Below are 16,668 nucleotides of genomic sequence, written 5' to 3'. Positions count from 1 at the left end.
GCTTTATCCTCATTAGGGTTGTGGGGGGTGCTGGAGCCCATCCCAGCTGTCTCCGGGCCAGAGGCGGGGGACACTGAATCTGAATCGGTGGCCAGCCGATCGCAGGACACAAGGAGACGGACAACCATGCACACTCACACCCATACCTAGGGGCATTTTAGGGTGTCCAATTAGCCTACCATGCAAGTTTTTGGAATGTGGGAGGAAACCAGAGTACCCGGAGGAAACCCACGGAAGGCCCGGGGAGAACATTCAAAGTCCTCACAAATGGACATGACCTGGATTTCAAAGAGCACCAATACATATTAATTTCAGTGAAAACTCTCTTACAAATGTGGTACAAATGTACAACACTTACTAAACACGATGTGTGATTAGATGTCTCGCCTCCTCACCGTCTGTCAGTTGCTAACGTCCCCAAAAGCAGCAGCTACGATTCTTTAGTTACAGGACTTGTCAGGGCACGTTTACGTTGATCATGTGAACAAAAGTAGCTCGTCACTGGGTGTATTTTGTGTGTTATTATGTCATCACATTTGATTGTAGTTGCTTCAGCGTCAACGACACATTCACCCACCAGCTGCACATCCCTCAGCTTACAAATGATTCTCTGACTAAAAATGAGGATGAATAATTGACAAATAGTTAAACCATGGAAGCAAAATATGATAACCAAAATATAAAGATAAAGAGATAAAAATATGTTGCTGTGTCCAAATATATATATATATATATATATATATATATATATATATATATATATATATATATATATATATGTATATATATGTATATATATGTATGTATGTATGTATACATATATATACATACATATATATACATATATACATATATATATTTAAAATACAGAGAAAAGATAATAAAATTACGTACACAAAAACATAAACACAACTTACAATCTTTCGGGTCGAGCTGGCTCCATTTCCCCTGTCGCACACAGTGGCCACTACACTATTCAGTGTGCTAACCTCAGTTTTGGCACTATAGAGATACGGATTCCCTCAATCCAATGGGAGGCCAGTGAGGTGTTGGGAGATACCAAATGGGCAAAAGATTCTTCCACGATATAAAACTTTGTAAAAAAAAAAATCCTGCATACAGGAAGTACATTTACATTTTGGGGGATGTTTGATTTCATATGAGGTTTCATTTTTTTCATATCTTGGAATTTAGGCTCCAGCACCCCCCGTGATCCTTGTGAGGATAAGTAGTATCGAAGATGAATGAAAAAAATACAAAAGTTTTAACTAAATCATTGTCACATTTCTATGTGTTTCAGCTTGGTCGGACTGAAACAGCTGTCAATAACTTGAACCCAGTTTTTGGCGTGAAGTTTCACGTGGACTATCACTTTGAGGAGATCCAAAAGCTTCGCTTTGCCATGTTTGACGAAGACAAGTGTGCCACTCAGCTCTATGAACACGATTTTTTAGGAGAATATGTTTGCACACTCGGTGTAGTATGTTATTTTTTTTCAGTCGCCAAGTCATATTGTATATCAATTTGTATGTTTCTTTTATTTGATTTTTTTTTTTTTTTTTACTAGATTGTGTCCAATAAGAAACTTCACCGGCCGTTGATTTTGGCAAATGGGAAACCAGCTGGCAAAGGATCCATCACTGTATGAACCTGTACTTTGTTTTCAATGTAGTTTGAGCTTCTAAGTTGGCTATTTGATTGATATGTATATACATATTTTATATACCTTCTGACTATGTTGTGCTGTAATGTTCAAATAGATTACAGCACAGGAGCTGTCTGACAACAGAATTATCACTTTGACTCTGAGTGGGCGTAAACTGGACAAGAAGGTAGGCGATGAGACAAATGCAAATGCACTCAGATTCAGAACACTATAGGATACAGAATATACTGAACATTTAGTTATGTTGCTCCATGCTGAATGCATTTGTGAACTATAAATGGTTAAAGGTATTAATCCCAGGGACAATATTAGAATGCAGTGTCGCTATCTAGACTAGTTGTGGCAAATATGTAAGATTACCTTTTCTCCACTATTGGGTTTCAATTGGGCTTCTGTATGTACATTTATACTAAAATGGGATCAGTTAACATGGTTAAAACAACACAGTAGCTAATTTTAACAGGTTGTTAACATAATGACCTTGTTCATTTCAGGATTTCTTTGGGAAGTCAGACCCATATTTGGAATTTCACAAACAGGGAGAAGATGATAAATGGATGCTTGTCCACAGGACAGAGGTGGGTACAATGTTTTAATTATTTGCAGTTTATAAAAATTGTCTTTGGTAATTTATGTACAGGCGGCCCGGCAGACAAGTGTTTGGCATCGGTTCTGGGGTTGAGGGTTCGATCCCAAGTTGGTCCTCAATGTGTGGAGTTTGCATGTTCTCCCCCGGGCTTGTGAGGGTTTTTTCTCCAGGTACTTCGGTTTCCTCCCACATCCCAAAAACATGCAAGGTAGGCTGGTTGAACACTCTAAATTGCCCCTAGGTTTGAGTGTGAGTATGCATGGTTGTCTGTCTCCTTGTACCCTGCGATTGGTTGGCCACTAATTCAGGGTATCCCTTGCCAGGTGCCTGTAGTTAGCTGGGATAGGCCCCTGATCCTTGGTGAACCTTGTGAGGATAAGTGGTTCATAAAATGAATGAATAAATATTTTTTGTACATTCTGCATTAAGAGAAAACTGTCAAGCATTGAGCATGCTTCTCACCCCCTTGGCCACACCTCACATTTCTTACACCTCCAAAAATATAACTTGACCAATGTCATAATGTAACTATAAAATATATTTCCCAAATCTTAAAACCTTTCCATGTACATTTGCTGCACAACCCTCAAACTAGAGTGATTTTTAATGTATCCACCACAAATATATTTTACATATAGATATTGATTGGAAAGATCAATTTTTTTTATTGGTGAAACCTTTATATGAATACTGATTGGACGATGCCTCTTCTCGTGACACTTATCAACTCTCAATCCACAGTAAGCTACAGTATGACATATTGGTCAGCAAAAGCACAAAAACCATATTTCCTTTTAAGCAAATTACAAAACTTTGGAAATGTCACTATATGTAAAATTGGGGGATCCAAACTATTCCACAAAGGACCATAGTGGAGGCAGGTTTTTGTTTCAACTGATCCAACACAGACTGTTTAACCAATGAGGCTTCTTCTGAAACCAGTAGCACCTGACTGCAATCAATTGATTATACTTTTAAGGTACTAGATTGGTTAAAATATATCCTATTCATCAGTTGGAATGAAAAGCTGCACACCCTTGAAGGTTTTGGACACCCATGATCTACAACATGTGTCAAACCGATTCCACCGAGGGCCACAGTAGGTCCTGGTCTTTGTTCCAACCGATCCAGTGCTGACATTTTAACCAATCAGGTGTCTTCTAAAATAAGTAGCACCTGATTTTAATTAACTGATTACACTTGCAAAAGGTATCCTCTTGTTGAGTTGGAATGAAAACCTGCACCCACTGCGTCCCTTTGAGGACCGGTTTGACACCCCTGAATTCTACAAGAACCGCTTTGCACTGTACCATTATATTCAACCAGATAGTTGGCCTCTTTCCCCTTATTGGTTCCGACATTATAAGGCCGAGAGGTGTCTAGATCGAGGCTGTTAAAATGGTACTGCAGGATCAATGAATAAAACAGGCAGGACTGTTTTTTTGCAAGGCTAGTCACTATTAGTACCATGCGGTTCCCCTCATGGATATCACATACAATGGATAATGCTTGAAGTCTAAAGGGCGACGTTGGCACTGTAAGTAACCAACGGTACTGTTGTGTCAGGGGACTTCTCTGTCTGGCTCTATTTGCTAAAGCTGAGTGTTTTTCTCCACTAAAACACCTTAACTTAGTACTTTCCTTCAGATTTTGCTGCCCATCAAAAATTTTGAATTTGCGGTTCTATGAATGCACGTCATCTGTGTAATGCCTATAATTCTTTGTTCATTTTGTTTAGAAGATCTCAAAGTTCGGTGAGTAAAATAAACAATGTATTTGATAGTGCACCGTGGAACCGTCAAAATAGGATCCCACTAAAAAGTAACAATTAAAAATGTAGTGGGGATTAATGTAATAAAATTACTGCGTCTATGATGCTTTGGATAAACCAGGCCGATTGAAAATAGGACTGTCATGTGAAGTTTATTGAATGGCTTTGAGGTAAAATGGCCGGTCAACAACACCATCAGTCCACAAGCACACACCAATACTTTTACTCAAAAAAAAACATCAGTTCAGAACCTTGAAGAGGTGTACCATTGAGGAAGCCAATTGCAAAACTGGCTGAGTGTATTGTTTCTGTTGTGGGTAGTCTACTATCGCTATTTTATCTAATGTTGTTTGACTTAACAAATTATCTGGTGCCTGTTTATTTATCTTTGTGACTACAGGTCATAAAGAACACTTTAGATCCTTCATGGAAACAGTTTACTGTACCTCTTGTTTCTCTCTGCAATGGAGATGTGGAAAGAAACATTAAGGTCAGTCTTATGTTTTATAAAACTGAAGCTTGACAGTTTAAATCACCAAATTTAAAATGCAGCAGTGTATTTTTCGGACTATAAGTCGCATTGGAGTATGTCGCATTTTTTGATGAATTTTATTTGATAAGATCCAAAATAAATAATAGACATGTCATCTTGAAAGACCTTTAAAAAAGAATAGTGGCAACAACATGCTGAATAATTATTATTTTTTTTACAAAAAAAATAATTACAATTTTTGTGGGGGTAAGCCTCAGTTGTTTTTCTAAATTACAGGGGAATCTTCAGGCTCGCCATGGCGATGCCTGAGGGGACAATCCAAAAGTACACCCACTGCCAATGTTGAAATTATCAACACAGGCTTAGATTTCTCTCTTGGAGTTCATTGTAAAAATAACATGTAAAATCATATAATGTGTGAATAAGTTCACACATAAATCGCACACCTAGCCAAACTATTAAAAAAATGCAACTTATATTCCGGAGAATATGGTAATTGAATGTAGAATTCTTACCAGATTTCATGTCTTTGGCCCACAACACCATTAGCAAATCTGCATTGAGGTTAATTTCCAAATAACCTTAACTTTATTAAAAGCATTGAATTTGTTCTACACAATAACAGGTATTGTGTTATGACTATGATAATGATGGCGGGCATGACTTCATTGGAGAATTCCAAACCACTGTGGACAAGATGAATGAGGCTCAGAACTCAGTCGAGGTAATACTCAGGTTTTTTTCATTTCATTTCCCTTTTTAGGGTTACCAACTTTTAAAAAGTGTTTATGTTTCAATATGCAACTATGTACTGAAATTTATCATCTGGAAAAATGTTTTGTTTTTCCGATTCAGTATTTTCCTACATTTGTCATGTCAATAATGCCCACTTCTAACCATTCGGTCCAAGTTTTAAATTTGTAAAGAAAAAAAATTGACTAGGTTTAAGAGAAGAAATCTTAAGATTTTCAGTGTAAATCTTGTTTTAGTAGTCAAAATTGTCCAGCAATTGTCAGCATATGGAGAGCAAAAAATTGTCATGACCACAGACCTATAGATCATATACTTTTACCTGAGAGGCACATCTACAGTTTCAAAACAAAACAAGCACAGATCTTTACTTTTCTTCCCTCTCCTACAGATTTGTTATTAAAGCAGTCAAAGGAAACCAGTAGGTCGAGAGTTGCTTCCTGTCTTCAGTGAAAGACACAAGAACACTCATTTAAATGATTCTAGTTTCACAACATTTCACATGTTCAGCCAGCTATTTCACACTGCACATCATAACAAAGACTTCTCACCATCTGTCTCAATATTTGTGTTTTTGTCCATCTTTTGTTATCACATTTTACTCCATGGCATAAAGCATGTGCATAAAGTCTCTGAGGTTGCCTTCTGTTTGGATTGCACGGGCTGACTGCCTCTAGCTAGTGAGGCATGAAGTGGACCTGTGTGGAGGCATTCAATTAAAAAATGTTGACAGTATGCTGCTACCTGATACAATTACTCTGCTTTTCTTTTTCAAATTTTAAAGAAAAACCTCTTGTCAGATTCTCAGATGAGCCATTCACAGCTATACAGCAATACCTTGACGTACGAGAAATTTGAGATATGAAGAAAATTCGGAGCAAATATTTGCCTTGAGATACGAGACAAATTTGAGATACGAGCATACAAGACAGCCTGGTGGCCGAGTCCCCGAGAGGGTGCTTATGATAACAGTGCACTGTCTTTCTCGCCGCATCTCTCTCGTGTAAAGGTATCTACGAGCACTGAGCGTTCAGGTTGCATTTTTTTTCCACGTGTTTTTTTTGGCGTTAATCAGACCAGAAGTAAGGGGAAAACAAAGGGTCCTAAGCAAGCCGGTGCAAGGAACGGTAGTGAGAAGAAAAAGCGTATAATGACAATCGATATTAAGCAAGAAATAATTGAAAAACTTGAGTGGTGTACGCGTGACAGCGATACGAGATTACTTTGACAATGTGTACCATCGTTGAGCAGAAGGATGGTATAAAGGATATCAAGCCTTCCAAAGGATAACCATAATTTCCAAGCTGCGCAGTGACATTCATAACGAGATGGAGAGCCTTCTTTTAATATGGAAAAAGATCAAACAGTTAGCAGGAGATAGTGTGACCGAATCGATAATATTAAAAAAAAGCCAGTGGAATCTAAATGGACTTGAAAGTAAAGTAACCATCTGAAAAAGACGAGCCGTGGCTGGTTCGATAATTTTAAAAATCTAACTGGACAAAGCGAACACTCAATTCTGAGGCATGGAGAAGCAGGCCCAGGGAAACATGCAAACTTCATGCAGGTGGACCGACCTGGACTTGAACCCAGGACCTCAAAGCTGTGAAGCCAACGCACTAACCACTCACTCCACCAGGCCGCCCCGGTCATTATTTCCTCCTACATAAATAAACAAAGTTTAATTTTCCCAAATTTGCATTTCATTTTGAATGTTTATTTATGCTACCTTAATGTATTTTCCAATTCTAGTTCCTCAACTTGGCGGCCCGGCGGATCAGTGATTAGCTTGTCGGCCTTACGGTTCTGGGGTCCTGGGTTCCATCCCAGGTCGGTCCTCCAATGTGGAGTTTGTATGTTCACCCTGGGTTTGCGTGGGTTTTCTCCGGGTACTCCGTTTTCCTCCCACTTTCCAAAAAACATGCATGGTAGGCTGGTTGATTTCTCTAAATTGCCCCTAGGTATGAGTGTGAGCAGGAATGGTTGACCAATTCAGGAGGTCCCCTGCCTTGTACCCGAAGACAGCTGGGATAGGCTCCAGCACCCCTGGCGACCCTTGTGAGGATAAGCAGTTCAGAAAATGAACTGAAGCTTCAACTGAAGCAAATTCACCTACTTATTCTCTAAGTGATGGTGCATAGATGTGTTTCTTACTGGATGATTTGATTGTATAAATAAAATTAAGGAAGAACAGAACTATGCAGTGGTATTCAATTTTTTTGTCACTTTACTCTAGTATATTTTGTTCACAGCCTTTCGCCATAATATAATATATCTACCCTACAGTAATAGCTCCATTTATTCTGCTCGTGATGGTGGTAAAAGTGTGTGCGAAAACTAAATACTGTTTAAATTTAACTTTCTATTTGTGTTTTCTTTGTCTGTGATGCATTGTGCAGAAAATGGATATTTCACTATTTACTTGTGAGCATGCGTCATTGTTTGTGTATAGGCGTGTGTGCGCTAAAGCAACCACATGACTTGTTCTCCTACTGAGCCTGTTCACATGTGCCAATGGTGTTTGTATAAATTAAAGAGCTTACAAGAAAAGACAGACTCAATGGGGGATGGGGAAGGATAAGAGGCGTTTTTTTCACTGAAACTTGCAGTCACATAAGGCATTAACTACCTCCTACTTCTGGTTTGTTGACTTCCTGCAAGGATTTTGCGTTTATTTCTTAATGTCTTAAAAAAACTGTCAAAACAATTACAGGAAAATCTATTAAATTCTGCTCCTCCATTCACCTTCCATCATTTTTGCTTTGTCTTTAAATCTTCCCCAGGTGGAATTTGAATGCATCAACCCAAAGAAACAAAAGAAAAAGAAGAATTATAAAAATTCTGGAGTTATTATCCTGAAATCATGTAAGGTAAGGATAATTGGTGTCTGATATTTCATTCTTACAAAAAATCATCCGGAAATACTATTAGACTTGAGATACTTTTTTTGCTGGTCAACCCAAGTTCAAATGTATTAACTGAGCGTTCAAAATCTACACTTTTTATAAAATAACAAATTACTAGTCCTTGTGTTATGTTAACAATATGCTCAATGTTCATGAATGTTAAAATAGGAGACCTGTTTGGAACATTCCACAGGTGAAAAGATTATTAGAAATAGGTAGTTACATGACTGGGTATAATAAGAACATCCCCGAAAGGCACAGTTGTTCACTAGCAGAGGGTGTCAACAGAAGAGGAAGAACATTTGGAAAAATGTCTACACATAAGTATCAATATTCCACAACCAAAATGGCATATCTGTGACCTTCAATCCCTCAGGCAGGAAAGCATTTAAATCAGTATAATTGAGTGAAGAATACTGTATAACATTTCAGGCAAGTGAAAATCATTTATACTCCGAAATTCTGCAAGCTTCTTTAGCCAGGAATTAATGGTTTTGTGTCAGAGAAACATGGCTGGTTTTGTAATTTTAGAATGGAATGTATATATAGTAAGGACTACATTTTTTTAAAAGAGGAATTTATTGGAAATGTATGTAATAATAGTAGTGCTAATGTTACTTCGACTCATCTCTCTCCAGATTACAAGGGACTACACATTCTTGGATTACATACTTGGAGGTTGCCAGCTAATGTTCACCGTAAGTTTGATAGGTATTTAATTTTGATGTATTGTGCGCCATCCATCAGATCAGACGTTAATGTCCATACAGAAATGCAGGATAGAGTACACCACATTATTTTCTAATTTATTAATGGAAGCAGGTAGTATTGAACTGGGAGACTAAAAAACGGAATATTATGAGTGAAGTGTTGTAGCTTTAGGGTGAAACTAATTGAAGAGCAGAAACTCTTGAATTTTATCATCCATTCTAAATGTTTAGGTCTTAGATTTGCTACTTTTTAAGGATTGCCCAGATTCTGTATTTACATGTCTCTTACTCTACTAAAAAACCTTTTAACATACACCAGTAAGTAAATCTATTTTTATTTCAGCATATATCCTCTCTCCTGACAGACTACAAGCAATTAACAAGTCGTGCTTCTGCAGACAAACACATTAAAAGAAAATATCCCAAAACAGGCATTCAATCAGTTCTTAACTGTGAAGTGGATGTTTATTAAATGCAATGTTCATACACGATCAGTATACTCAAACCTTTCATGCAAAATCATACTGATTCAGACATGCTGAATCTTTTTAAATCATCATACAGTACACACCAAGCAGTGGCGGGCCGTCAGGGCCTTCAAGGCCTTCTCTGCTGGCCTAAGAAATATCTGAATCATATTATATTTTGTCCATCAATACTTATTATTCCAAATGGTCTGTTAGCTTCCTTTCATTGCTTTTCCCCCTGGTTGCACTGCTTCCAGATGTGTGTTTTCATATTGAAGCATTTAACCAATCACATTTCAGCCATTATTTGATGCCAGATCAGATCGGCCTCAAAGCCTTCACAATCAGTTCTGCGGGCTCTGCTGCATTAAACTAGACTGTTGCTTTTAACCAATCAGATTTCGAGTTGGCAACCCCACAATGCTTTTTATTCGCATTTGCATTATGCTGGCTGGGATACGTCATTGCTTTCACCAACTATTATTGGCTAGTAGGCGGGCCAAAGCCATAGTGAGGCAGCCAGAGATCGCAAACTCCACCCACAATGGCCGACACAGGCAAAAACAAATGGATTCTGTTGCAGATTTGCTCACAAAGCTATTTTCCAGACACTTTTCCAGAAAAAAATGGACATCATTAAGAAAGGGCGGTCAACTCCGAAGCTAGCAAGCCTGTTACAGCCGGGAAAATTGTGTGTGCGCCACTTTCAGTGCGCTAACTTAGCTGCACAAGCAAATATATTGTTGTGTTGATTTAAAGCCATTTTCAAAACGGACTATGCCGGAAATATGACAGGACAGGCTCGACTTTCATCATTAGCTTTGATGGCGATAGGAAAGAAGAAAGAAAGAAAGGAGGATGGATATTGTGTACAGTGAAAAAGAATTTTTGGTGAGTATAATATGGCTATATTCCTAAATAATATTTCAATTGTGGGCCCGGTTCTGATATCTGAAAAGCTCCAGTGTTTGTATTTAATCACTAAATGCTGCTAGGATGTGGATTTTACCCCAGTTTAATTTTTGCCGTTTCGACATTGACGTCCATCGCTGTCTTTTCCCGGGGAAATCACCCCCATGGCCTGGTTGTAATGTCTCAAAAGCTCCAGTATTTGTATTCAATCAATAAATGCTGCTAGGAAGTGGATTTTACCTAATTTTAGTGCATTTTTTGTCGTTTCACGTATGGACATATCAACGTTCATCGCTGTCTTTTTACCGGGGAAATGATACTCCGGGCCCGGTTCTGATGTCTAAAAAGCTCCAGTATTTGTATTTAATCAATAAATGCTGGTTTCGGCTGGATTTTACCCCATTTTCGGGCAATATTTGCCCTACGCCATTGACGTTCATCGCTGTCTTTTCCCGGGAAAATCGCCCCCCTGGCTTTTAATGTCTGAAAGGCTCCAGTATTTGTATTTAATCACGAAATGCTGCTAGGAAGTGGATTTTACCCCATTTTTGTGCATTGATTTATTGATTATTTTTATGTGTCGCAGCTCTAGCTGCAGTAGAGGTTTTATAGCCATAAAATAGTTTTTGAGCGTATCAACGTATTTGATTGATACGTTGAAGGCGCTACGAGAAAATGCACCGACCGCCACTGACACCAAGTATATGTACAGATGTCACAAATGTGTACAAAGTGACATATAGTCATGCACACGCAGATTGAGCTCTTCTATGATGTTGAATCAGATTTAGAATGACTCTAATCCTAATCTCCAAGAAGGAAAACTCTCTCTTCCCCTTGGTGCTGGGGGGCTTGAGCGAACAGAAACATTTCTTGGTAAAATTCCGAACACAGAGATTTCTGTGTGGAGTTTGTTCTCCCCGGGCTTGCGTGGGTTTCCCCAGGTACTCCGGTTTCTTCGCACATCCCAAAAACATGCAACGTAGGCTGATTGAACACTCTAAATTGCCCCTAGGTATGTGTGTGAGCGTGAATGACTGTCCGTCTCATTGGACTCTGCGATTGGCTGACCACCAATTCAGGGTGTCCCTGCCTGGTGCCCGAAGTCAGCAGGGATAGGCTCCAACCCCCCTACGTGGCCCTTGTGAGGATAAACTGTACAGAAAATGAATGATTGAATGTTATAAGCCTTGACAACAGTCTGCTTCTGCTACCATCAAGCACTGCCACGAGCCAATTTACCGGGTGAGTCTGATAATCCGCTTCCAGGATTCCTAGGTGTCTTCTCTTCAGATGTTCTTGCATAGTGGTTGTGATCCTTTACCAGTCTAATTCCAGTTTGCACATTTTGTAGGTGAGTGAAATGCTCCCATGTGTTTGGGCGATTGCGCGCACTCCTGTGCTTCACTGGATGCTGCCATTAATTGTCCCTATTGAACATGCAAGGAGTACACCCGTGATTAGTTGCTGTCAAAAATCTTAAAATCAAATTTGTTGGCAAAAAATGTATCCAGCAATTTTTATCTATGTCATCAATTACTTCATGCAGGCTTAATTAATGCAAATCCCCTGCGAGCATTAGGGAATCGACACCCCAATCCTGACTGTGGAACTGCTAATCCTTGCAGTGTCTCGAGATGCCTTTTTGTACATGTACCCATTCTAATGTAGGTGTTAGTCATTTAGTGAATGGAGCGGTGTGCAGGAACCAGGAGAACAACAGCAAACATAATTGATATATCATCATTTAGACTGGCCAATATGATATTAGGAATTGTGGTAAGCGGTTCTAACAGTGCAGAAATTGTTACTTGGTGCTTGAGGGAAAAACTCCCACTGCATCTACTGTTTTGTTTAGGTGCCTGTGTTGAAAGTGTGTATATGTGTGTGCGTTTCCTTGAATTCACATGATATAGTATGTTAGCACATTGTCACTGGTACAGTGTGTGTTGGAAATGTGCCCTTGTGGTGTCAGGGCCATTCTCACACGTGACAGTCAGAGAAACTTCGTATGTGTTGTTAGCTGAAATGTTTGCACAAAACTAATAAGCATTATTTTAATCATTGATAAGTTTGCTTTTGCACTCAGCCAATTCATAGCTGTCATTCCAGAGTAAATAAAGTAAAATAGCACGTAATCAGATCATTGCATGACAGAATCAGGCTTCTTACAAATGTGGATACAGAGAAGAACAGTGATGAATTTAGATCTTTTTGCAGGGGTGTCTGTGTGTGTATCTCCAGTTTTTATGGTTAGCACATCAAGGTCACACCAAATTGTGTGCAAGATCAATTCCTAGTTATGTAGACTCAAACCAATTTTATATATTTTTTTCATAGGTTGGTATAGATTTCACAGCATCCAATGGCAGCCCTAGAGAGCCATCTTCCCTCCATTACATTAACCCATTGGGAAGCAATGAGTATCTTTCTGCTATTTTAGCTGTTGGACAAATCATACAGGACTATGACACGTGAGTATCTAATGAGAACAGCTACAATATACAGTTGAGGGGTCCCATATAAATGTGCCTTGCATTGTTTTGTGATGACCAAAATCAATTTCAACACTGAACACATTTGTTGAATCGAATAAATCTCATCTCATCTCATTTTCTGAACCACTTTACCCTCATTAGGGTTGCGGGGGTGCTGGAGCCTATCCCAACTGACTCCGGGCCAGAAGCGGGGGACACCCTGAATTGGTTGCCAGCCGATCGCAGGGCACAAGGAAACAAACAACCATTCACGCTCACTCCAATCAGCCTACCATGCATGTTTTTGGAATGTGGGAGGAAACCGGAGTACCCGGAGGAAACCCACGCAGGCCCGGGGAGAACATGCAAACTACACACAGGTGGACGTGACCTGGATTTGAACCCAGGACCCCCAGAGCTGTGAGGGCGACGTGCCAACCACTCGCGCCACCGGGCGGCCAAATTGAATAAATGTTTGCCTTAAATCCATCTGGTATCAAGTTTGATTAGGCAACAGTTTGTTAGTATCATGTTTCTATAAATATCCATGTAGATATTCACTCTTTTTTTCCCTCCTCAGTGACAAAATGTTTCCTGCTCTTGGATTTGGAGCCCAACTCCCTCCAGACTGGAAGGTAAATGTGTGTTAGTTTTTCTCGGTTGTGCATACTTATTGTGTTTCCTATATATACAAGTGTGAAGATAACTACACTGATTTGCCTGCCACCCAAAAATCCTTAAGATGCAACTTCACTTATGGAACTACTCATCCCAACATGTAAAGTACACTGAAGAGCCAGATGTGGAAAAAGTCAAAGCAACAATGAAATGACACTGAAAGCAGTGTTTTGGGCAGAAACAACAAACTGATATGCAGCCAAAAAACTCATTTTGCTATTTTTAAAAAGCTGTTCCAAGATGTGCTCTGGTTTGAGGATAATGAGCGCTCTCAAGTGTAGTGCAATATGTGCCAATCACGTCCATATCCGGCAGATAATTGAGGGGTGCTTTATAAAGGCTCAAATAATTACAGGCATACTTTATTTGTCAAATATGAGCAGTATAGCATGGCAATACCGTATGGTAATAGCAACATGGAGTGAATTTCAACTTTGTGAACTGAAGAACACGACAATTGTGGTTGCACTGAGGAAGATTGTGAGAAATACTTTACTTATTAAAACCACAAGGTATTACCCACTCCCTGGTAGCCAGTAACTGATGAAAAAAAATTATGTGCAAACCCTTGTCATTTATAGGTTTGTTTTAAACATTGTGCAATACGACTACAGTAACACCTTGAGATACGAGCTCAATGCGTTCCGGGACCGAGCTCGTATGTTGATTTACTCGTATCTCAAATCGAACTTTTCCCATAGAAATGAACTAGATAGAAATTCATTCGTTCCAACCTCTGAACAACACCAAAAACATCTACTAACACAGTAACAAATAATTAGTGGTTATGATGTTTAACACAAATGAGACATTATTCAGTACATCCGGAGTGCGCAGAGGAGAGAGAAAGAGAGAGAGAGACTTACTTTTCCTCTTCGGGCTTGGCTCTTTTTGCCTCAGTCCCACCTTCCATTTTAGCTGGAGTTTTTAAAAGGCACCTATCTAGGATTGTTTGCTTTTGTCTCCACTTCAAAATATTACGAAAATGACGCACACAAATGTCCTCACAATAAGATAATGCACGACCACTTGCCAACTTGTCCGGGTGCTCCTCTCGTATTGCCGAGCCTGCTTCGCCACGCGTTCACCACTCTTGTTTTCCGATTATTTCGTGCTTAATATCGATTGTCATCATACGCCTTTTCTTTGCATTAACCTTCATTGCACCTGTTTGCTTTGGACCCATTGTTTGCCCTTAATTCTGCACTGACTAACGCAAATAAACATTTTTAAAAAATGCAACGCTCCGCCCAGTGCTCGTAGATGTCATTATATTTAGGAGATGTGGCGAGAAAAACAAAGCGCTGAAATCATAAGCAGCCTCTCGCGTCTCGGCCACCTCGCTGTCTCGTATTTCTCAAGGCAAATATTTGCTCAGAATTTTACTCGTATCTCAAATTGCTCGTATGTTGGGGCACTCGTATGCCAAGGTATTACTGTACTGTATTAAAGTGGTTTATGGTAATGTGCAAACACCATATTCCAATTTATTGTGCAATTGTCAACCCATCTGTGTTGCCATGGTAGTGTGTTGATGAAAAGTACAAAGGAGAGAAGATCACACAGGCACACAGACAATATGGAAGTGATACTAGATGTAAATTGGAGAACAAATTAACTAGACAAACAATTTTGAAGGCTTACAGTAAATTGCAAAGAAAATCAGAATTTTTCCTTGTCTTTTCAGGTGTCACATGAATTTGCAATCAACTTTAACCCCACAAACCCTTTTTGCTCAGGTATGTAATGCTGTGGAAATCTAAAATCTTGGATTATGTAACCATTTTAGCAAATGGATACGAAAGATATCAACCAATCATAACATTTCCCACAGAAACAATCTACTGTAATTAGGTGAAATACAAGTACTCTATACTATATTAAGAAATGTTTGTGCTTGAAAATACACTTACTCTCTTTGACATTGTCCAAAAATCCACCACTACTTTTACGCTTAATTTGAATCTTGTGGCTCATATAAAGTGGCTTACATTTATTAATTTTTGTGCGGCAAATGGGTTTCATGCTTTCTCATTCGATATGATATATATGATGATACTAGTTGGTGTGTTAAACCTCTCTACCGACTAAAATGAGTGTTCCATTATGACAACACCTGATTTCAGGTGTGTATAAGTGAATGCCTAGTGCAGTTAGTAACTAAAAACAACAGTAGGTCTGAAACAAGTACTAGCTGTTATTGATTAAGAAAATCAAAAATGGTTACTCCTCAACTCTTTTAACCGATATAAGTGTCTCATCTCATCTCATTTTCAGAACCGCTTTATCCTCATTAGGGTCGCTGGGGGTGCTGGAGCCTATCCCAGCTGACTCCGGGCCAGAGGTGGGGAACACCCTGAATTGGTGGCCAGCCAATCGCAGGGCACAAGGAGACGGACAACCATGCACACACATTCATACCTAGGGGCAATTTAGACTGTCCAATCAGCCTACCATGCATGTCTTTGGAATTTGGGAGGAAACCGGAGTACCCGGAGGAAACCTACACAAGCCCGGAGAGAACATACAAACTCCTCACAGATGGACATGACCTGGATTTGAACCCAGGACCCCAGAGCTGTGAGGCCGGCGCGCTAAATACTCGCGCCACCAGGCCGCCCCGATACAAGTGTTGGTATTTGTAAATACAGTAGAAATAACATTTTTGCTTGCCTCTGAAAGCAGCTGGGTTCTTGTTATAATGGGATTAATTGGCTGAAATTTGAATATTCAACATTAACATTTAAAGTTTTCACGCTGATTGGCCATAGGCTTGCGTCCATAATTCTATTATGTTAATATGCATTACAGGGCTGTTTCATTTGCAAAACTTGCCATTGTCATCAAGTCACAAACAACAAAGATGACAAATTCAACTTGGGCATAAAATAGCGAAAGGAAAATTTCGTTTCATGGAAGGTTACCCTTAAATTTAAATAATTCAAAGCTACATACATTTCCAAATGCTTTAGGCTCTAATTGTATGTTATCTCACTTCAATGTAGCAATGTAAAACATTAATGCAAATGTTTTATTGTTACTTTTCACTAGGTGTGGAGGGTATTGCGCAAGCTTACTCTGCCTGTCTACCCCACATCCGTTTTTACGGGCCAACAAACTTTGCTCCAATCATTAATCATGTAGCCCGTTTTGCCTCCCAGGCCCTACAACAAGAAAAAGCGGCGGTAAGTGACAACAGAGGCAACCATGGGTTCACAATTAATGGGTTTAAAAACTAATTGCTTTGAG

General features: G+C 39.3%; 1 protein-coding gene across 1 annotated transcript in view; it reads left to right on the top strand.

Moving 5' to 3' along the window:
* The window catches only part of cpne2 (copine II), a 36,501-nt gene that overhangs the window by 12,734 nt on the left and 7,099 nt on the right, over positions 1-16,668 (top strand). Inside the window, exons 3-14 of the mRNA XM_077595617.1 lie at positions 1,301-1,480; positions 1,568-1,642; positions 1,761-1,832; positions 2,161-2,244; positions 4,427-4,516; positions 5,145-5,243; positions 8,053-8,139; positions 8,814-8,873; positions 12,605-12,738; positions 13,322-13,376; positions 15,107-15,158; positions 16,471-16,604. Of these exons, the coding sequence (XP_077451743.1) occupies positions 1,301-1,480; positions 1,568-1,642; positions 1,761-1,832; positions 2,161-2,244; positions 4,427-4,516; positions 5,145-5,243; positions 8,053-8,139; positions 8,814-8,873; positions 12,605-12,738; positions 13,322-13,376; positions 15,107-15,158; positions 16,471-16,604 (1,122 nt within the window). The remainder of the gene's footprint in view (positions 1-1,300; positions 1,481-1,567; positions 1,643-1,760; positions 1,833-2,160; positions 2,245-4,426; positions 4,517-5,144; positions 5,244-8,052; positions 8,140-8,813; positions 8,874-12,604; positions 12,739-13,321; positions 13,377-15,106; positions 15,159-16,470; positions 16,605-16,668) is intronic.

This window comes from Stigmatopora argus, chromosome 3 (assembly GCF_051989625.1).
Source record: "Stigmatopora argus isolate UIUO_Sarg chromosome 3, RoL_Sarg_1.0, whole genome shotgun sequence".
NCBI classification, from domain to species: Eukaryota; Metazoa; Chordata; class Actinopteri; order Syngnathiformes; family Syngnathidae; genus Stigmatopora; species Stigmatopora argus.
Note: the sequence above shows the minus strand (reverse complement) of the source record. Positions and strands in the feature narration are given on the sequence as shown.